General features: G+C 38.4%; 1 protein-coding gene across 3 annotated transcripts in view; it reads right to left on the bottom strand.

Moving 5' to 3' along the window:
* Positions 1–21,135: 21,135 nt before the first annotated feature.
* The window catches only part of LOC114654708 (vasculin-like), a 48,457-nt gene continuing 45,152 nt past the window's right edge, over positions 21,136–24,440 (bottom strand). For all 3 annotated transcript variants that reach the window (XM_028805425.2, XM_028805427.2, XM_028805426.2), the window contains one exon: positions 21,136–21,556. In XM_028805425.2, coding sequence (XP_028661258.1) covers positions 21,404–21,556 — 153 coding nt within the window. In that variant the 3' untranslated portion in view covers positions 21,136–21,403. The remainder of the gene's footprint in view (positions 21,557–24,440) is intronic.

Genomic DNA, 24,440 nt, shown 5'->3' with positions numbered 1-24,440 from the left:
TACTTTTCAGGAAGAATGGAGTATGATTTGAATGAAATGCAAGGGTACCAATATTTATGTCCATTTGTCATAAAATTTCTTAATTTGCAAAACTGGTTTCATGGATTCCATCTTTTTCCATTATTTTCAGTCCTATGCAGATCACTTAATTTGTGCCATCCAACTTCTAAATTCACACCATGCATTAGAGGGTCACGGGGAAGTGAAAATTATCCCATCATCAATATACACAGAGCATGAACTAGCCCTGTCAAAGACACCAGCTCCACAGAAGGCATCCATTTATAGAACATTAGAGTAATCTTGTAATCTAGACGAGAACAGGCTATTCAGCCAAATAAAGCTCACCATTCCTATCCACTTAATTATTCCAAAATAACATCAAGTCGAGTTTTGAAAGTCCCTAAAGTCCTACTGTCTACCACACGACTTGGCAGCTTATTCCATGTGTCTATGGTTCTCTGTATGAAGAAAACTTCCTAATGTTTGTGTGAAATTTATCCTTAACAAGTTTACCAATGTGTCCCTGCATTCTTGTTAAACTCATTTTAAAGAAACAGTCTCAATCCACTGTACTAATTTCCTTCATAATTTTAAACACTTCAGTCTTGTCACCTCTTAATCTCCTTTTGCTTAAATTGAAAAGGCTAAGCTCCTTTAATCTTTCCTCATAACTCATCACCTGCAGTCCTGGACTTAACCTGGTCGCTCTTTTCTAGACTTCTTCTAGAGCTTATATGTCTTTTTTGTAGCCTGAGACCAAAACTGCACACAGTACTCCAGATGAGGCCTCACCAGTGTGTTATAAAGCTTGAGCATAACCTCCTTGAACTTGTACTCCACACATCATGCTCTATAACCTAACATTATGTTAGGCTTCTTATTGGCTTCTGAACACTGTCTGGAAGTTGATAGTATCAAGTCCACTACAACTCCGTTTTTCATAAAATGTACTTTCAGTTTTCAGACCTCCTATTGTGTATTCAGACCTCACATTTTAACTTCCTTCATGTAATACTTTACTTTAAATTTAATCTGCCACAAATCTGCTCGAGCCTGTATCCTGTCCAAGTCCCTTTGTAATGATTCAATGGATTTGAGGCTATCTGTCAATCCACCTAGCTTGGTATCATCTGCAGTCTTAACCAACATTGTTATTTATATTCCTGTCAAATTCATTTATATATTGTATATTAGAAATAGTAGTGGCCCTAGCACTGTCCCCTGAGGGACTCCACTCTTAACATCATCAATTTCAAATAAGGTTCCTCGAACCATAACCCTCTGCTTCTGTTTTAGCTAATTCTGCACCCATCTACACACAACACCCTGTACTCCCACTTCTTTTAGTTTGATGCCCAAACCTCTCATGTGGTACCTTGCCAAATCCTTTCTGAAAGTCAAGTTAAATAATATCATGTGGTCCACTTTGATCATATCCTTTTGTTGCTTCCTCATATAATTCCAGCATATTAGTAAAACATGACCTCCCTTGTCTGAACCCATACTAATTGTTCAGTAAAACTCCTGTTCTTGCCATGTTTGCTCAATCTTTACCTTAATAATTCCTTCCATTAATTTTCCTGTGAAGCTTGTTAAGCTTAACAGCCTATAGTTTCTTGGATCTGCATGATCACCATTTAATTTTAAAGGGATAATATTTGCTGTTTTTCAGTTTTTTGGAATTTCCCCAGTGTGCAGTGACTGCCTAAAAATATGCGCCAAGGTTTATATGTGTACTCGCTAACTTCCTTAAGAAATCGAAGGTAAATATTATCTGGTCCCAATGATTTCTTTGATTTCAGCCTATTTAATCTGGACAGCATTTCTCCCTCAACATCTTTCAAATCACTCAGCGCATCCTTAGTAAACCCTGTTACTGCTGTGAGGTTATCCACTTCATCACATGTGAAACTGTATGCACAATAGACTAAGACACTTTTTAAGAAATAAATGTAAAAATGTATTAAACTGTGTGTTTGTGCAAGATAGTTTTCATTGCTCTGCTGTCCTGTGAGGGTTAAGCTAAAATGTCAGAATCCTGTTCATTTGATAGAGAGAGCAGAAGAATAACAATGTACAAGGCATGTTATTAATATTTAATGTTGGTAATGTCTTGTTATGCATAATTTATTAATTAAACATTGTCATAACAATGTATGTAAACAAAAAATGACTGATATATAGGATTCACTACTCTATGCGGTTTCAGGCATCCACAGTAGGTTTTGGAACGTATTACCCACCAATATAGGATTTCTGCTGTACTCATTAATGTGATGTTCATTTTTAACAATTTAATTTCAAAATGGTATATATTAATTTTAGCTAATTTGAGAAAAATAATCTTTTGTTTTCATTTCATGAGGTAGAGAGTACCAATAATGAAAAGTTTTAAGACGTTTATTACACCTATATTGAAGCAAGCCATTTTTAAAAATAAATACAAGTTTTCATAAAACTTTTGCATTTGGCAAAACACAACAAATCCACTATCAGTTGTTTCATTAATAAATTTTCCACATAACCATTACACACAGGTAATAAAAATTATATTAAAAACACAGGATAACCAGAAAGCAAAAGACCTGTAGGAGACCCAAGAAAAGGACTGAAGTACCTTCAGAAACACACAGTATAGAACATCATGAAGAGGGCATCAAGCAGTTCCACAAAAAGATTAGGAGAAAGCTGATGACTCACCTACTGCAAACCATTTCTCATAAACCTCCACTACTGGAAATGATGACTGACAGCATTAACAGCAAGTACCATGGATTAGCTGTGCATGCAAACTGAGAAAGCACATGTGCAAGCCTCACAGCATGCTTGAGTCCAATGGTAACACAAGCAAACATGGATGAAGTAGGTAAGTACCAGCAGAGTACAATGATTAGCAATAGATAACTCAATAAAAGGAAAGGAAAGAAATGAAATACTGGGCTAAATCCAACAACATTGAAGTCTGACACTGCCAGGTTGGACATTTGGAAGACACTGATTCACTGAAAGTAAATATAACAGTTTGTACTAAGAGTGAAGTGATTTTTTTTCACATTTTGTAATGAAAGTTTACATCCTAACATGCTATGAGACTGTAATAGGGGTTATTATATTCAGTCCAGGGATACCTCTGTGCTAGACTACAGGATATGTGAGGTTTTGTTAAAATAATGGCAAGTGATCATCTTTCTGTACCAGTAATTCTAATAATTTGAATATGCTATTTATCTTATTTTGTAAAATAAACTCTTGCCTTTGTACTAACAAAAGTGTCCAATGCTCCCAGCTATCTCAGAACAGTTAAGTCTGTTTGGGATCATCAGAAGTTTAGAGCCCATCGACAAGATCAGGTACAAGGTAGGAACAAACCCCGGGGAATAACTGCAGAATTAAAGATGTTTTTGGATTAAGGTAAAAGTTTTTAAAAAGCATTTTGCTCATAATGATGTAATACCTACGTGCCCCAGACAGTTGGAGTAACCTCCTCATTACAGGTGTCATTCAAAGTGAAGTTGTAAGTGGATTGTGTCACATTGGTTCCTGCAAAAGTAAATTCTGTTTAAAACTTTGATTGATTACTTAATTCCTATTAAAATTAATTAAATCCTACATTAGATCAATCTATGTTTAGAAAATGAACACCGTATGTTCTTAAAAATGTTATACTTTTGGTTAAAAATTTGTATTTCTTTAAATATATTTAAATTTTAAATATTTAAATTTCATTCAAATTATTATGTATTTTTATATAATTTAAATATTTAATCACAAGTGACAAGCTCAGAACAAAATACAAGCAGGTTACCGTCTATGTCGATTTTGTGATGGCAGACTTGAAAGAATAATATGTTTACATCAGGTTCTGTTTCCTTTTGGGGAAAACAGCAGCAGAAGCTGTCTCAATGCTTCAAGAGGCTTTCAAAGAAGCGTTTTATCCTTAAAGTGCTCAAGCAATTGCAGATGCTGTGCGGAGAAGACGACCCGAATTGCGGTGATCAGGCGAGTGACTTCTGCATCACGACAAGCTCCTGTCCACGCAGCATTGAGTGTGTGGCAGTTTCTTATGAAAAACGGGATGACAACAGTCCCTTCGTGCCCCCCTACTCCCTGGACCTTGCACCCTGTGGTTTGTTCTTATTTCCAAGAATAAAGAGGGACCTTAAAGGAAAGCGTTTTTTCAGGATATAGAGGAGGTCAAGAAGCAAACAACGGAGGCACTGAAAAGGCTATCACTTTGCAAGAGTTTCAGAACAGTTTTAAACAATGGAAAAAAGTGGTGTGACATAAGTATTGTGTCTCAAGGAGAGTGTTTTGAGGGTGATTAGATTTTGGAAAAGTTCAGAGAAATATATGATCTTTAAAAAACAAATTCTCGTTATTTTTGGGTCTCCCCTTGTATGCCAGGAAAATCGTACAGGGCTCCATAATAAGAATTTGTACTGCAAGGGGAAAACAATAATAATCTGTTCAAATACATTAATACGGATCAGGACTTCGTACTACTGAAATAAAAGTCGGGGGGAAAAATAAAAATAATTTGTTTGAATGAATTTTTTTTTTTGCTTGACACCTATGGGGCTCCATATGACACCATATGAAAGTGGGAAAAACTTTAGAAGAATAAGACTTGAATAGCACTGAGATTTTCTATTCTTTTAGTAGTGGTGGTAGTTTCTATCTTAACTACTAATCTTTTGCTTTCAACAGTAAAAACATATGTCAGTGTCATAAACTGAAACATACCTGGTTTAACGCTGACATTTGCAGATCTAATGACTGTATTCCCATCCAGGCATACACAACTTATTGTGTATAACGAGTCTTCAGTGAGGTTTTGTAGCTGAATTAACCCATTGCTGAAAGAGTAAGTATTTCAAGTTCACTGAATAAAATAGTGGAGATACAAAATGTTTCAAATTCAGTCCTTGTTAACTAATGTGTTTTACAGCTTTAATTAAGCATTTCATGTTTTTCATTCTTCAGGCTTCTTGTTTTACTAGCTGTTTTTCTGAGTCTGTACTCCTAGAATTTCTGGGACTAAGATCAATTCCACAAAATTTTCATAGATTCTGAAATATACATTATGAACATTTATTCTGACATAAATAAATGTCCCAATGAAAAGACAGTGACTCAAGGGGCAAAGACGCTAGAGTGATGTCCTTGGGAATTACACTCTTCCACTATTAAATCCTCAAGACTGTGTACCAGAAATTCTTTATTAAACAGGAATCTGGTCTCGTCTAGCTGTTGTTCTGAGTGCCCCCTGTAGATGTCACTATTTTATTTAAACTTTGCATCAGCTGCTAGTTTATTGTTTCACCAGTGGCACTTCGGATGAATAAACCTTGCACAACAGGTTTCTTTCTGAAATCACAAAGTAACTGACACTTGCTGCTTTTGTTGTTGGGCTGTTGTAAAATGGCGTTTGCTGGATTATTGCTAGTTGTATCGTGCTCTTTGCCTGAAGAGATGAAGTAGAGTGATATGTGCCAACATCTCATTTCACAGATCTTACCAGCATTTATAGTTTTGCGTGGTGTCTTTAACAAAACAAATAATTATAAAGACTTTTATAAAGCGGGTGGCACAGTGGCGCAGTGGGTAGCGCTGCTGCCTCGCAGTTGGGAGACCTGGGGACCTGGGTTCACTTCCCGGGTCCACCCTGCGTGGAGTTTGCATGTTCTCCCCATGTCTGTGTGGGTTTCCTCCCAAAGACATGCAGGTTAGGTGGATTGGTGATTCTAAATTGGCACTAGTGTGTGTTTGTGTGTGTCCTGCGGTGGGTTGGCACCCTGCCCGGGATTGGTTCCTGCCCTGGGCCCTGTGTTGGCTGGGATTGGCTCCAGCAGACCCCTGTGTTCAGATTCAGCAGGTTGGAAAATGGATGGATTTTTATAAAGCACACAGAAAAATTCAGTTGATAGTAACAATATGAGAAAATGCAATTAAAGATAATTAAAATATATGATAAATTACCAGTTGTTGACAGCCACTGTGTACTATATATACATTTTCAAACCTGCTTAATCTGGTTGCCTATCCCAGCAATATTGAGAATCATCTCTAGATGAGTTGTGGGAAATCAGTCATTCAGATAACCATACATGCATGCATAGGTCAATTTAATGTAACTAGCCTATTTAACATGAACATATTCAAGATGTGAGCAAAAAGTTGGGGCAAATGATCATACATCATACTCATGCAAGTGATTGGAGCACAAAATTATTTAAAAGTGGCGAGAGGCTTTCAAGGTATGAAGAAGGAGAAAAGTCAGACAAGCAAGGAGAGAGCAGACACCAAATTCATCAAAGTGAACAAAAACAAAACTTGCAGAAAGTCTGAAAACAATTTATGTCCTCAAATGCTAAGCATTTTGTGTCTCCTGTAATTGTTGACCCCGCCAATTAAAAGTATACCAGTTCCAAAGTCTTCACATTGGAAGTTATTTAACCAACTCTGCTTGAAACACCATTTTGTCAGAGTGTGTGACTGCTCATAGCTGAGCTCAAATGAGTTACCTGGAGTGGCCTGAGGAAGCGGTTCAAAGACGCCCTTAAGATGTACCTTACAAAAAGGTCCAATGAGCACACTATCTGGGAGACAGCAGCAATTGAATGTCACAACAGGATTAATTAGGCAGTAATTCACTTTGAGACTGATCTTCTCTCTCACAAGGTGGACAAAAGACTACAAGAGCTTCCTAGCAGAATATTCTGCTCCTTCTAAACCTTTGAAATAAAGTATGACATAGAAAATGTGTACCTTGGAAGAAGGAAGAGCTCATATTCTTCTTTGCCAGTTTCTATCACTGAAATTGTACACTCCGTAGCGATATTGCCAGAAGCTGCCCAGTGAATAGCAACACCAGAGGAGTTGATCATGCTAACAGACAACTGTACCTGAGGTCCTACAGATTAAAAGAAAAAAGTATACAATTAAATTAAAACTTATAGATCAAATTCACCCACTTATTATTCAGATTTAGTCGTTCATACAGACATTAATGTAATGGAGCCACGGGAAGGATTTTGGGGTACAGTAATCCCTCCTCCATCGCGGGGGTTGCGTTCCAGAGCCACCCGCGAAATAAGAAAATCCGCGAAGTAGAAACCATATGTTTATATGGTTATTTTTATATTGTCATGCTTGGGTCACAGATTTGCGCAGAAACACAGGAGGTTGTAGAGAGACAGGAACGTTATTCAAACACTGCAAACAAACATTTGTCTCTTTTTCAAAAGTTTAAACTGTGCTCCATGACAAGACAGAGATGACAGTTCTGTCTCACAATTAAAAGAATGCAAACATATCTTCCTCTTCAAAGGAGTGTGCGTCAGGAGCAGAGTCTGTAAGAAAGACAGGGGAAAGCAAACAAATCAATAGGGCTGTTTGGCTTTTAAGTATGCGAAGCACCGCCGGCACAAAGCTGTTGAAGGCGGCAGCTCACACCCCCTCCGTCAGGAGCAGGGAGAGAGAGAGAGAGAGAGACAGAGAAAAACAAACAGTCAAAAATCAATACGTGCCCTTCGAGCTTTTAAGTATGCAAAGCACCTTGCAGCATGTCGCTTCAGGAAGCAGCTGCACAGAAGATAGCAACGTGAAAATAATCTTTCAGCATTTTTAGACGAGCGTCCGTATCGTCTAGGTGTCCGAACAGCCCCCCTGCTCACACCCCCTACGTCAGGATCAGAGAAAGTCAGCGCAAGAGAGAGAGAAAAGTACGTTGGGTAGCTTCTCAGCCATCTGCCAATAGCGTCCCTTGTATGAAATCAACTGGGCAAACCAACTGAGGAAGCATGTACCAGAAATTAAAAGACCCATTGTCCTCAGAAATCCGCGAACCAGCAAAAAATCCGCAATATATATTTAAATATGCTTACATATAAAATCCGCGATAGAGTGAAACCGTGAAAGGCGAAGCGCGATATAGCGAGGGATCACTGTATTTCAGCTCACTTGCCTGCTTTTTTCACCCACTGTCACTACCCAATCTGTATCTTCTGCCTGACTTGGATTGTGCATTTGCACTGTTTTGATGAATGCATACAGAAGATTGCATTTTATGATGATCTTGTCTGATCTGTACGGTGGATATGTATTATGTTACGACATGCCATAATATTCATTGTTAAGCTGGACTTTTTATTTATTGTGAGAGATGAACCTTCATCCCAGCTATTATGGACCCCACTCCCTTACCTGGCTGGGAAGTCTGAGGGGGTGTGGCAATATCTCCATTTTGTGTCAGGACCCAGCTATAGAAAGATGTTAAGGCAGCTACATCAGGGTTGACAAAACTAATAGCCACTGAGTGGCACCAGGGATACAAATGGGAACCAGGAAGGAGAGCACAGTGGGGAACTACCTACTATGGGCAGAGCATCCCCCCATTCATTGGATGGCCGCATCCTATCTCGAAAGCTCCAGTATGGATGCCTCCAGGGCAATATGAGAGTTGTGGTCTTCTGGGCCTGCCTTATCTGGTTCTGTGGGGGCCACCAGGGGGAGCTCTCATATAGTGATCTGCTTCCCGCAGGCAATAGATTAGTACCTGGAAGTACACCAGGGTCTAGAATTGAAAGAGAGCCCTTCACTCGGCTGAGAAAGTCAGACTTGGGAGGAAGAAGATAACACTTGCATGGAGGAATATGTGAAGGAGTAGAAAAGAAAGGAAAAAAGGAAGGAAGTATGTTGTGACTGGAGATACATGACCTGGGGAAAGGTACTTTGTTTAATAAAAATACCTTTACTTGAACCTGGACTGTTTGTGTGTAGTTGTGTGGGGAGGTTTGGGCTCAGTGATGCCCTCTTTAGGCCACATTTTTAACAATTTTGTTAACATTAAGGTTTAGTTTGAAAGATGAGAGTATTTGACGTGTACAACTGAATATCTTTCAAAGTGAGAATTTAACCACAGTTTAAGTAAGAAGTGAACAAAGTTGGACATTATAAACAAAGTTTTGATAGGTTTATGGGATCGTTATTGTTTTGTTCACAGAGTACAGTGGAATTCTTACTTGTACATATTATTCAGCATCCAACAACAACACAATACTTCATTCAAAATAGGAGCTGTTAGGAGCCACAACATGGGCAAACATCCTGCTTTAGCTCCCATCATCAGGTTAGAACAGCAGCAGCTTGGAATCACCACTGTGGCATACACAGTCTGGAGAAGAGAGATCCAGAGTTAAATGTTCTAAACACTGAGCGACAAGAACGTTACATGGTAAGCCTGATCCTGCAGAGGACAACAAATCACTTTGCCTTTGGTTTACTGTTTACCAGCTTCAGAGCTGTCTTTGTGCCGCTGCTGTTGGAGATGGCGAATTGCCAGCAACCCTGTTTATAATAGTATACGTATTTTCCCCATATTCGTTATAATGAAATACAGGTAAAATTCCATTACAACAAATTGCCGGGGACCTAAAAAATAGTTCGTTGTAATGAAAATTTCGTTGTAATGAGATTCTGTATTTGTTGCTATAGTGCTTTCTTTAACTTGCGTCCAGGTGTTTGCAACCATTTAATAGCTTCTTTCATGTTAATTTTAATCTTCTCCTGTCTACAGGTTATGCTGACGAGAATTTTCCTCAGCATTTCCTTGCAATAATACACTTTCAGGGTGCGAATGATGCTCAAACCCAATGACTGAAAAACTGCTGTGCAATTGGGTGGGAGGAATTCAACGCGAACATTATCTAAATTCGGAAGCATGTTGTGGGCAGCACAGTTATCAATCAGAAGCCAAATCATCCTTTTCTTCTTCTTCATATTGTGAGGTTTCTGAACTCCGCAATTGAGCACGCAAGATCATGCATGGCATTATCTCTCCTCTGCGTTCTGCATGTCCAGGAATGGCATAAGGGCCAGCATCTGAGTGGGTAGTCACTATCACCTGGTACATGTAATGATGTGACTGCTGTTACAGTGAATAGTATGAGCCAAATGAAGCACTTACCAACAAACCACTCACCATGTCACATCTGCCAAAGCTACTTTGCCTCAAAATAAATGAATCAAGGGTTGACCCAGGCCACTGAGCCACAACGTTTGTCAGTCACATCTGGGCATCACAGATGACTGGAATGAAACTGCTGAACGTTAACAAATTACATTAAGATAAACATTCACTACTGCAAATTTCTGTTTTATGTTGACTCAAATATGTTATGCTTTATGTTTGTGCACCTACAACATCATACGAAAACTTGATGTAGAGTACCACCGATTGGTTAATGGCTTCTAGCACAGCAGGCATGACAGAGTGAAACTTACCTGAGATACCGTTGACCTGTCAGCTGGTTCCCTGAGGAGTGACAACAGGTCGCTGATATAAATTGATGTGAAACCAAAAAAGTTTTTCAGTGCAAAAATGCCCAGCATTGGCCCTCTTAAAAGGGAACTAAACTGCAGTCTATATATTATATTCATCACGTCTGAGGTGTATAATTCTTGTCATATCTTCTTCTTTCAGCTGCACCCGTTAGGGGTCGCCACAGCAGATCATCCTTTTCCATATCTTCCTGTCCTCTGCATCTTGTTCTGTTACACCCATCACCTGCATGTCCTCTCTCACCACATCCACAAACCTTCTCTTAGGCCTTCCTCTTTTCCTCTTGCCTGGCAGCTCTACCCTTAGCATCCTTTCCCAATATACCCAGCATCTCTCCTGTGCATATGTCCAAGCCAATGCAATCTCGTCTCTCTGACTTTGTCTCCAAGCTATCCAACCTGAGCTGACAGTCTAATGTACTCATTTCAAACTGTCCATCCTCATCACACCCAATGCAAATCTTAACATCTTTAACTCTGCCACCTCAAGCTCTGTCTCCTGTTTTTTGGTCAGTGCCACCATCTCTAACCCATATAACATAACTGGTCTCACTACCGTTCTGTATACCTTCTCTTTCACTCTTGCTGATACCCGTCTGTCACAAATCATTCCTGACACTCTTCTTCACCCATTCCACCCTGCCTGCACTCTCTTTTTCACCTCTCTTCCACAATCCCTGTTACTCTGTACTGTTGATCCTAAGTATTTAAACTCTACTCCCTACATCCTCACCATTCCACTGACCTCCCTCTCATTCACACACATGTATTCTGTCTTGTTCCTACTGACCTTCATTCCTCTCCTCTCTAGAGTGTATCTCCACCTCTCCAAGGTCTTCTCAACCTGCCCCCTACTATTGCTATAGATCACCATGTCATCTGCAAACATCATAGTCCAAGGGGACTCCTGTCTAATGTCATCTGTCAACCAGTCCATCACCATTGCAAATAAGAAAGGGCTCAGAGCCGATCCCTGATGTAATCCCACCTCCACCTCAAATGCAGCTGTCACTCCTACTGCAGACCTCACCACTGTCACACTTCCCTCGTACATATCCTGTACAACTCTTACATACTTTTCTGCCACTCCTGATTTCCTCATACAATACTACAACTCCTCTCGAGGCACCCTGTCATATGCTTTTTTCAGGTCCACAAAGATGCAATGCAACTCCTTCTGGCCTTCTCTATACTTCTCCATCAACACCCTCAGAGCAAACATCGCATCTGTGGTGCTCTTTCCTGGCATGAAACCATACTGCTGCTCACTGATCATCACCTCTCTTCTTAACCTAGCTTCCACTACTCTTTCCCATAACTTCATTCTGTGGCTCATCAATTTTATCCCCCTGTAGTTACTACAGTTCTGCACATCCCCATTATTCTTAAATATCGGCACCAGTACACTTCTTCTCCACTCCTCAGGCATCCTCTCACTTTCCAAGATTCTATTAAACAATCTGGTTAAAAACCCCACTGCCATCTCTCCAAACCACCTCCATGCTTCCACAGGTACATCATCTGGACCAAGAGCCTTTCCATTCTTCATCCTCTTCATAGCTATCCTTACTTCCTCCTTGCTAATCTGCTGCACTTCCTGCTTCACTATCTCCACATCATCCAGCCTTCTCTCTCTCTCTCTCTCTCTCTCTTTCTGTTCATTGATCAGCCTCTCAAAGAGTTGCCCTAAATATATGCATGTTCCCTCATCAGCATCTTTTTGTGCACACACAAGCTTTATAAATGAGACCATTGGTGAGAATTTGAGCCATAAGGTATTAGTGCAAATGGCAGTACCACATACCCATTCTCCTACAGACTTATATTCTTAATTAATGCTGTACTCATCCCAGCACTACCTGAAAAAATGGTGAAGGGCGTATCCAGAGCATGTAGTTGTATAAGGAAGTTGAACTTGACTGCCCAGCACATTGTGCCATTGCTTAAAACATTCTGTTCTACTTAAAAAATCTTTTAATATTTATTGTCCTAAACAAAATGGGAAACTGCCAACAAAGCAGGAGTTAGAAAGTATACTACTTGCTTCAAAGACAGAAAAAATTAAAATAAAAAATTGGCTTTTCAGATTAGCACTATGAAACTCATGGTAAGAACAAGAATGTACGGTACCAGCCTGCCATTAAGGGCACACTTACAGAACTTTTGCAGGTGGTGTCAGTACCAGACAGTGAGACATTTTATAAATACCTCTATAAACAACACGCTTACTATAACAGATAATGAATTTAAAATCAGAACACCCAGCAGTCTACAACAATACATACCGACACTCTGACTGTTCACTTGCTGCCCAGTTTTCCATATCAGAAGTAGTAAAAGTATGACTTTCCTCATAACAGAAAAGCCCCCAATATGTTCATTGTACAATCTTCATGCCAGGTAGCATCTAAACAAAGGCATTATTTAACTTACACGCTGCACTGATGCCTGCTTTGTGCACTGCATTTCTAGGCGTTGCCAGGGCTTACTCTACCGGTGTTACCAGTTAAGAAAACTGAGACCTTCTGGTGAGACCTGAGATGGGATGAAGTGGGGGGGTTTGGTTTGCAGGGTGGGTCAACATTTTACAGTTACGTAAATTGCAAAGCACAATCTGTAGGCGGCACAACTTTAAAGTTTAACTTTTGCCTTTACTGAATTCTTTAATCTGTTTTATCATTTTATAAGAATAGGAATGCAAGGTTTAGTAAGGAAGACCCCCCCCCTTTGGAGTTTTTGTGCCCTGTTTTCTTTGTAATTTTTTATTTTCTTCAAAATTTCAGGGTAAGGTTTGTTATTTAGTGAGATTAGAAAATTGATCAAGGGTGTGAATATGTTTGCATGGTATGCACTTACTTACAGTATATGAAGAATAGTCCATGACACACAGTTCAAAGAATATAAAGGGTTTCAAGATGTCAGAGTGCATTGGGGGAATTCCTAAAGACGGGGCGATAGCAAATGTCATGTTATATAAAATTGGTGATCCAAGTAAGTATAGGTAATTAACTTTAGCATGCATTACAGATACATTATTAGAAGGAAATATTAAGGAAAAGGTTGAGTATCATGGAAGAAACAAGTGCATTAAGGGGCTGTCAGCATGGGTCAGATTGAAGATACATCTATCTATCTACATGTATCTGTTTTCACTAAAAAGGATGTGATCAGAGAGGTGTATATGACATCATTTATCTTAATTTTCAGAAAGCTTTTGATAAGGTACCACATGAGATGCTGGGCATCAAACTAAATGATGTGGGAATTTGAGGGACACCATCCATAGATGCCTAAAAATTTGGCTCAAGCACAGGAAGCAAAAGGTTATGGTGGGAGGAAGCTTATTGGAAACAAGACAGTGCTAAACGTGGTATGGCTGCTGTTTTTATTATATGTTAATAATCTGGGGTCTCATGTATAAACGGTGCGTACACACAAAAATGTTGCGTACACAGTTTCCACACTCACATTGCGATGTATATAACCTAAACTTGGCGTAAAACCACACACATTTTCTTGCCAGCTAAATGCTTGGCGTACGCAAATTCTCTGCTCGGTTTTGCAAACTGGTGGCACTCAGCGTCAAAGCAGTGCTTTTGTTCCAGTATGGTTTCCCTTTCTTTTTTAGATCCACATCCCTGACACGGCTTAATTAAATACACTGAAATTAACTGCATATTGTTTATTAGTTTAAGGCATCCGATTGTAATTAATCTGTAACAATATAATGGTCCACAGAATGGCCAAACTATTCCAAATACTATAGCTGCTTTAGCGCTGTTCTGCACCTTCTTCTTCTTCTTCTTTAAGCTGCTCCCATTAGGGGTTGCCACAGCAGATATTCTTTTTCCATATTACTCGCACTGCACCACTCAGAGTATTTACAGTATATCACTGTATCTGAGTGGGGAATCACAGCTCTACTGCAGCTGATTGGAAAGAGAATTATCGGTATACAGCATCAAGCACACGTCATGCTGTTGAACTGCTCTCATACAGCAAACGCTTCAGAGCCTTTCCTGTAGGGACATTGCGGTTCAGAAACAGTTTCATCCCGAGTGCTCTAAAAGCACTCAATCAGTCCATCAAGTGCTCCTTGTAGAACTGTTTGTACTTATCAGTACAATTTTCTCACTGTAAACTTGTGATACAGTTATAATATTGCACAACCTCTGCCACTTTATAAAGTGCGTATTTACATATGACGACGATATCATTTTTAAGATGAAATGCAGCAAAATATGCTTATTACATTATACAGATAAAATGTTAACATTATTTAAATAATCTATATTGTTAATAATTAAACATGTGAGGACACGGTGGCGCAGCGCTAGCTGCGAGCTGGCGCTCATTCACGGATTGTTCCTGCCTTGCGCTGTATTCTTGCTGGAACTGGCGTGACACTGGATGGATAGATGAATAGAATAATTAAACATGTGCTATGAAGATATTTCAATGTTCCTTAAAAGTTCTGAATAATAGGCGTTCTAAGCCTACAGATGGCTTGACATCTATTACACAGCTGATTGTGTGGTGACTGGTTACTTGGAGAAAGAAAAGGAAGGACAGGAATTGGAGGTTAGTACGTCTGAAAGAGACAGTACTGGTGCAATAAAGTATTTTATCGAAGGTCGTGCATGACGCAGCAAGCATCTTGCAGGAGGCAGGAACAATCTGTGGACGGGGTGCCAGCACGTCACTATCACTGCGCCACCGTGTTCCCATGTTTAATAACATACTTTAACTCCTATCCTCATGAAAATGATATCAAGTATACATCTCAGTATTTAAATTATTTAGAGAGCTCTAATATAACGAATATAATGGATTCTGAGTCCTGTCGGAGGAAGAGAAAGCCCATTTAAGAATCATGAAGTGATTCACACACAGAGCACATAGAAGAACAAATACAATACAAAGCATTTAACGTGCTACTTTAGTTACGATGGGATTTGAGAAACTAGTAAATTAAACATTTTAAGATGAAGTTTATGATGTTCTACTTTAATGACAAAATAAACTACGTGATTAAAGTGGAAATTTTGAGATTAAAGTTCTATGCTTTTTTTCCCACTGTGCGCCTATTTTTTTATTTTTCTCTGTACCCTAATAAGCTTTCATATGACACCCAGACAGCGGGCTATGACTTGCCTTTTCACGGCGACTTTGATATCTGATTTCTTTTTTATTTCGGGCACTGTGCGACTTTGTGAGGTTTCGTGTTTCTCCAACACTCTATGTCACTCGATCAACTTTCTTTTGTTGTTTATACCACTGTTTAAACCAACAAATAGTACGTTATTCCTTGTCTCCACTTGGTATTCACTGAAATTCGTCTGTTTTCCCTGTGCTTTTGCCATTGTCTTTTCACAAAACGCCAAGCTTAAGGGCTATTTATATTGATTTGCATATTCAAAGAGGCATAATTCGGGGAGGAGTTGGGGTGGGACAGAAGGCGCGTTCACATGCGTTACTTTTTACACTGACCAGGATTTATGGAGCGGAAGAACATGGAAGTTGGCGAATGCACAAATCTATGCATCTGGATTTTTTTGTGCGTATGCACATTTCTGCTTTTGTCCTTACGCCATATTTTAGTGTGAATTCTACGCACTGCGTTATGCATGAGGCCCCAGGAGAGAAATATAAACAGAAAAGAGGTTAGGTTTGCAGATGACACCAACCTAGATGGCATGGCAGATAATCTAGAATGGGGTACTCAGCTCCGGTCCTCGAGGTCCATAGTAGTTGCAGGTTTTTACTTTAACCAAATTTTTAATTAGAACCCATTTATTTACTACTAAAGAAATAAGTTTTTGGGGCTTAGTTTTAATTAACTCATTTGTTAGAATTCAAAACCCTAATTGCCTATTTTAGTTTCAAACAGCTGTATGGAGGTTTTAATTTTTGCCCGTTTTCTTAGCCATCAGGTGCAAATGACAAAGGAACCACCAGCTCTCCAGCTAATATCCTTACACTTAAACCTACGTATATGTATCATGAAATATCTGTGTTAATATAATGTTTTGAAATATGTGAGAGAGGAGGGAATGTCCAAAGAGGTAGAAATCTATTCTGGGCTACAAAATGAAAAATTAACAATGTGATAAGGCCTTGTCTTGGAAGAGTGAAAAGCAGTAGCAGTCCATATAATTAAATGCCAAGTTTCATTATCTGCTTCTAATTACAAAGGTGGTTGGAATGAAAACCTGCAGCCACTGTGGACCTCCAGGACTAGAGCCGAGTACCCCAATCTAGAATCAGTCAAGTCATTACAGTGGGGCTTGGTCAGAACACAGGCTAGAGCAGATTTGTGATATAAGTAAATGTCAGGATACATAGGAAGAAAAATTTTTACATGTGAATGCACAATGGGACATCTGAAACTTGAAAGATCCCCTTATGAGAAGGATCTAGCAGTCATAGTGGACTGTATACCTAGACAGTGTACAGAAGCCCTTAACACTAGAATTACCAGAGCCTAAGAAGAAACTCGTAGATCCAGCCCACCTTAAATCCATTCGCACCTCTCCGTCAGCGTCTTTTGTCCTGTAAATGTGCCGATAAAGACAAGCAGCAAGCAGCCTGCTATTCCATTCCCCCACAGCCGCAGAACGTGCACAAAGTTCTCCCAGCTCATGCCTTGATTGATTATCTGGGAGTGAAGTACTGGAGTTTTAGTGTGGAACTAATAGACCATTATTTGGAACACATGCATTTCATATGTATTCCGTTTCTACAATAATCTGTGTAAAGACATTGTTAAAACAGAAACGCTTTCATATTCTAGTAGTAAATGACAAAATGTTGGCATAAACTATATAATGTGTGAGGCCTGAAGTCCAAAGATCAAATAAACACTTTCACAAAAGGTTCAGGGGTAAGACAACAGCTTCCATGCCGCAGTGGTAAGATTTGCTGACTTGTGATCCAGAGTCCCCGGTTCGATCCTGACAGCCACCTATATTTGCAGTTTTCAGTAGTGAGCTGCTCTTATTGTTAATATTATACAGTACACACATACATTTGGTTTGCGTCTGTAACAGATGGTGTACATTTATAGTACTTGTGAAAGTTACCATTTTATTTTCACTTTTATTCTCTCAGTCATGATCACGATACATACTATCGCCCTAGGAATCTGACGCTGTTAGTTTTTATTTGAAACTGGGAATAACTGTAGATGTGAGTGGTGTTTTGAGGCAATGAAACTGGACATTCTAAGATCTGGAGGGATAAAAGATGACACCCAAACGCTGGTGAATCTGCCTTCTTCATGTCTCACCATCACTTGATTTTTTTTTTTATTCAGTTTTATTGAGTGTTCCTGCTCATGCTGAATTAGTATTCACCTTATGGTCTATGATGTCAAAGACACACTGACAAAAAAAAAAACAGACATAGTTATATATGATATTTGGAATTATTCATTTTATGACCTGTATAGTATATTTCGGAAAACATTGTGGTACGGATGCAACATTATTCATATTATTTATATTCATTTGCATAACATCTTGCACTTATAATCACTGACCGCATGTTTCACGAGTTTTTTTTTTTTCCCCGATCTTGCCAGTGTTCACTTTTGGGTGCACAGTGCTGTTTCTTTTGTATTCCAGGACATGCAGAGGAAAAAATAGTACAGAGAGGTCAGTTCAGCGCTATATGCAATCATCAAATTCAAATGTTAACAGTTCACACACACGCAAGGACTGTCCTTCCTACATATACGACATGTATACTTGTTGCAATCGACAAGCTTCTGTTCCAAGACAGCCGCTTTCCCCAGGAAAGTAAACGGAGTCAGTGTCAGGTGCCTTTTCAATGTAATAGGAACCACAGCATAGAGAGAAGTGTGCACAAGGTTAGGCTATTTAGCAGGATGTGTTGAATGCAAGTCAAAGGAAGTTATGTCTGGATAGGTCCCACTCCTTTCCCCCTCTCTTTGGATAAGAGTCCTCTCTTCAATTCCCATGCTCTCATTTGCTGAAAGTATTTAAGTTGCACATTGTAAGAATAGGACTGGATGGTTGATTATTATACATGGATTATGGGAGATTCTTATATCATTTGCTGTGGTCTAACATTTTTCTCCAGGGATGCCCATTTTATCAGAAAGTTTATCTCCATTCTCTAAAAAAAACATGAGCTTCATTTTTTTTTTCCCTCTGCCATCACTACAAACAGTGTAAGTTACTTAAATATAATTTTTGGGTGGTGTATTTCTTTAAATTTGTTAATATTAGAAGTTAAATCAACCTGCGGAGAAACCAGTGATGTAACAAATTACATTTACTTTCATTATGGTGCTTGAGTAGATTATGTAGGGTATTGTACTTTTTAAAGTATTTTTAAATGCAAATTTTACTCCTTAAAAAGTGTATTATATAGTAAAGATCCCAAAGCGGATCATTACAAACAGGGCTATCTTAACTGATGGGCACTGGCTGGGGCCCCCAGGAGCATAAGTGCCCACAATGGTTTGGAGGCCTATATATACACCTTAGCATATGCATTGGGACATCCCAAAGTTGCTGTCTGTTTGCCTTTTAAGTCAGGGTAAAGCATATATATATATATTTACACACAAATGGTCTGATCACACCAGAATGACTAAAAAGAAAAAAAAATTCTTATGTGGCAGTCCCAATGAGGCATAATGCAGATGTATTGTTGGTATAAAAGGAGCCCTAGTAATGTTTCTTAACACACTTCTGTTGATTTATTTATTGGCTGAAAGTCCTCTGTGTTATTGTGTCAGAGAGAGGATGTGCAGCATTGCTCATAATGGCACTCGGTTTTCTTTTCATTCTATCCTTTGCTAAGACTTCCAGGGGGTCTAATGTGAATCCCATAGCTGAATTTGCCCTTTTAATTAGCTTGTTGATTCGGTGGGTCTGTCTTGAAGTGATGCTACCATCCCAGCACTCCACATCTGATCCACATCTATGACTACTCATTACTTTTATAGAATCTATTGTTACATTTGCTTTTACTTGCTGGTTTGGAAATGTCAGCATTAAAGAATATAAACCATCTAAACAACATTGTAAATATGAGCAGTAAAACTGTTTCGCAGCAGACCTCCGTCACGGAGCTGCATTACAATAAGATAACAAAAAAGGCCAACTCAATTCTGTCTGACAGTAGCCATTCTCCTTTTCCTAAATTTCAGCTGCTGCCATCAGACTGCAAATTTAGGCTTCCGATAGTAAAGAGCAACAAATTAAAGAACTCTTTTATTCCTAAAGCTATAAGCATGCTGAGTGTTGAATGCTTATTTTGTGTACTGTTAAAGGCAATTACAGTATTCATATTTGTACTAATCATTAATAACCCACCAATTCTATTATGACCACTTTTCTATAAACTCCAGTCATGTTCATACTATTCCAGAATTAACCCACGATGACACTCCACTCTCAATCCTGTCCTATTTTAATTCTGCACACCTCATTTTACATTTCACCTATTTCTGTAACTTTCTCAGACCAGTTATAAAGAGCACATTCTTCTTTTAGTTTATCAGTTTAAATATTTACTAACTCATAACTTAATAGGAGGTCGCACAAATGATCTAAAAAGCATTAGTGTGTCCTTGAAAAATAAGATTGAACTGCTTATTTTCAGTCAGCGCATTGAAATCAACCTGGGACTCTTAGCATACACACAACTCCGTACATTCAAAAACAGCTATACTATCTGTATGTTACACGCTATGTAAAGCATGGTGGTACTTAGCACAGGATGCTCCTTTTCTTCAGGGCCTGAAAGATATGTGAAGGTAGAAGATCAAACATACTGTATGCAATACATAAATTCTGGATGAGAACCTGCAGGAAATCTGGGATTTCAAAAAGGACTTTTCTTGTGGTAGCACTATTACCCAAAACAGCAGGTTAAGTTTAAAAAAAAAAAAAAAAGAAAACCACACTACAGTTTAGCTTTGGAGTCCATGTTCAGTAGAAGTCAGGGTAAAGCATAGATTGTAATCTAATTTAGAAGAGATGGCATAAGCTGAAAATTAATGTTTGCAGAGTAGTCTCAAATGAACTTCTACAATCATGAGCAACTGAGTGGCCAAACATTAGCTGGCAAGATATTTACATAAAGTCTCAAGACATTTCCAGACAATGGTTCATCTACTAAATAATTATGTAAAAAGGTATTTTATGTTTAAATGCAACATTAAATAAAGTTGACATGTTTCTTTTAAATTTGTGGTATATTATTTTGGTTTATTAATAGAAAAAAAAGTAATTTTTCCATTTATATGACAATATAGATTCTTAATGGGTTTTAAGGGTATGATGAAAATTTTTTGATGCAGACGAGTTGAAGGCCACTATCTAAGCATCCTGGGCTTCCATAACACCTTAGCAGTGCCACTGGCTGATCGCCTCCATGCCAAGCCGCATTAATTCATGCAAAAGGAGCCCAGACCAAGTATTGTGTGCATACATGGACACACTTTTCAGTAGGCCAACATTTCTGTATTAAAAATCTTTTTTTTTTTTTTTTGGTCTTATGTAATATTCAAATTTTTTGAGATACTGAATTTTGAGTTTTCATCACCTTCAAGACATAATCAGCAAAATGAAAAGAAATAAATGCTTGCAATTTATCACTTTGTGTGTAAAGAATCTATATACAAGTTTCACTTTTTGAACTGAATTACTGAAATAAATTAACTTTTTGATGATATTCTAATTTATTGAGATGCACCTGTATATTGAATGTTTGTGGATAAGAATTTTACAACTAATTCACAAAAATTACTCAGAATTTAAATTGCAATCTTTTATTGACTTTATATTAGTTATTTTACACATTGCAGCAGATGTCTGATTTGCAGTAATGAAATTAATTCAACCGCCAAATCAAACCAATAAGAGTCATTTCTGCAAATGCCATTTACAAGGCAAAAAAAAAGCAAAGTTCAATTCCAAGTGTCACTTCAAATTCCCTATAAAGCACTCCTTCTGATGTGGTTTACTCCATTAAACATGTAAGAAACAAACTACGGCTGAAATAAAATTAAGGAAAAAAAAAATTACACCACTTCATCATCTGAGGTATCACTACTGGTTGTTTCAACTTCATCATTGTCAGTGGTGTGACTGAAAGTGCCATTTTTCCAATTTTGAAAATAATCCCCCGGAAGGCCATTTTTCAGACAGTTTTTTCTAAATCCATTTTTCTGTAGCTGAAACAAAAGAGAAAAAAAAAGTTTTGAGTAGCACATTAATTTAACAATTACATTTACCAAAGGTGAAGCATGGTTAGGTTTACAATCTCAATCCTCATCACTCATATCTGCTTTCTGTTCAAGCCATTCAAAGCACGGTCATTTTATTTTTTTCCCCTCCAACTGCTACATTAAGCAAGTTAAACTTCTCTGGCATGGTAAAAAGGGGATGAATTTAAGCCACCTGCAAAATATATACACAGGGTATAACAAGGATAGAAAAGTAAAAGTAAAATGACAACGCAATAGAAGGAGAATTTCAACAGACTGGACCGGAGTGGTTGTTCCAGCATTTGCAACTAAAGAAATTTATATTAAAACTAGAGAACGAGAACTAGATGAAGCAAATTCAGAAGCTTCATGGGATGTACTGAACTTAGAAGAAATAGCTGCAGTAGCAGCAAAGTCAGAAGCCTTAGAAGCAACTGTAGAAAACAATGATGAACTTAATCACTAGCTTGACAGCCAGCTAGGGTTTCAGCCTGAAAATCCCAAGCAGCACATAAAAGAATATGCACAAGCACATTCACAACCAAATGACAGCTTTCAGGTATCATCAGAACAAGGGGCTGCATCTGTACATTACATTCAGCTGTCATCAACTATACAACAGCAAATGGAAAGAATGCCTTTTCAATATTCTCAACAGCAAAACATCATACTCTGTGTAAAGTGACCTTGGGTATGTGAAAGGCGATCTACAAATGCAACTTATTATTTATTCTTATCGAGCAGCTCTTTCACAAGAAGTGCTCCAAGATCCACTTTAATAGGATAGCAGGATGTGCATCAGTCAGTATGGCCCTCTATTTAAAAAAATTCTGGCTTTAAAAGAGCAGCTCCACAATTGCCCCAAGGCCAAAAAGTCACATTTAACACAACTATCTACCTGCATCATTATTACCCATGCACCATTAAGGTGACACAGGACAGAGTTAGGTCAGGGACAAACATGAATAATTTTGCAATATTTATAGCTTATTAGAAAATAATAAGCACCTTTTATTGTGTTAAGCTTCTTTATAATGAGCAGTGCACAGAGCACAAAAATACAGCATTTTAGGACACTGGAAACAGTCACACCTGTGCTACACACTGAAACTAGTCTGAAAGGGTTCTATCAATTTATTAGATGTTAAGTACCGTAATTGTTGAGTTGGGAGGCTACAACACGCTCAAGAACTTTTGACAGAAAAGGTATGTGAGAAATAGGCCAAAATTTGTTAAGATTATCAGCATCAAGACCAGGGGCCTCATGTATAATGCTGTACGTAGAATTTACACTAAAACATGGCGCAAGCACAAAAGCAGAAGTGTGTGTACCCACAAAAAAATTCCTGATGCATAAATCTGTGCATTCGCCAACTTCCACAGTCTTCTGCTCCATAAATCTCTGTCAGCGTGAAAAGTATCGCACGTGCAAGTGCCTGCTGCCATTCCCCAAACTCCTCTCAGAATTACGCCTCTTGAATATGCAAATTAATATAAATAGCCCTTAAGCTCAGCGTTCTGTGAAAAGGCAATGGCAAAAGCACAGGGGGGAAATAAAAGAATTTCAGCAAATACCAAGTGGAGGCAAGGAAAAACGTACTATTTGTTGGTTTAAACAGTGGTATAAACAACAAAAGGAAGTTGTCGGTGAAACTTGAAAGCTCAAGTTCAAAGTCGCACAGTGCCCGAAATAAAAAAAAAAAAAAAAAAAAAAGTTGTCAGATATTAAAGTCATCTTGAAAACGTGAGTCGTAGCCCACCGTCCGAGTGTCATATGAAAGCTTATTAGGGTACAGAGAAAAAAAAATAGGCACACAGTGGGGAAAAAAACTTGAAATGTCAACTTTAATCTCAAAATTTCCACTTATATCATAGTTTATTTTGTCATTAAAGTAGAACATCGTAAACTTCATCTTAAAATCGTTTAATTTACTAGTTTCTCAAATCCCATCGTAACTAAAGTAGCACATTAAATGCTTTGTATTGTATTTGATCTTCTACGTGCTTCTTAAACGGGCTTTCTCTTCCTCTGACAGGACACAGAATCCATTACATTTGTGATATTACAGCTCTCTGAATAATTAAAATACTGAGATGTATACTTGATATCATTTTCATGATGATAGGAGTTAAAGCATGTTATTAAACATGGGAACACGGTGGTGCAGTGATTGTTCCTGCCTCACGTAAGATGCTTGCTGCACTGTGTGCGACCGTCAATGAAATAATTTTTTGAAGCAGTACTGTCTCTTTCAAACGTACTAACCCCCAATTCCTGTCCTTACTTTTTTGTCCACATACCCAATCACCACACAATCAGCTCTGTAATAGACGTTAAGCCATCTGTAAGCTTAGAACGACGATTCTTCAAAACTTTTAAGGAACATGGAAATATCTTCGTAGTACATATTTAATTATTCTATCCATCTATCCTTCCAGTGTCGCGCCAGTCCCAGCAAAAATACAGCACAAGGCTGGAACAATCCGTGAATGGAGCGCCAGTTCCTTGCTAGCGCTGCGGCACCGTGTCCGCACATTTAATTATGAACAATATAGATTTAAATGAAGTTAATGTTTTATCTGTATAATATAATAAACATTTTGCTGCATTTCATCTTAAAAATTATATTGTCATCATAAGTAAATATGCGCTTTATAAAGTGGCTCAGGTTGTATCTATACTAATAAAAGGCAAAGCCCTCACTGACTGACTGACTGACTGACTCATCACTAATTCTCCAACTTCCCGTGTAGGTAGAAGTCTGAAATTTGGCAGGCTCATTCCTTACAGCTTACTTACAAAAGTTAGGCAGGTTTTATTTCGAAATTCTACGCGTAATGGTCATAACTG

The sequence above is a fragment of the Erpetoichthys calabaricus genome, chromosome 7, assembly GCF_900747795.2.
Source record: "Erpetoichthys calabaricus chromosome 7, fErpCal1.3, whole genome shotgun sequence".
NCBI lineage: Eukaryota > Metazoa > Chordata > Cladistia > Polypteriformes > Polypteridae > Erpetoichthys > Erpetoichthys calabaricus.
Note: the sequence above shows the minus strand (reverse complement) of the source record. Positions and strands in the feature narration are given on the sequence as shown.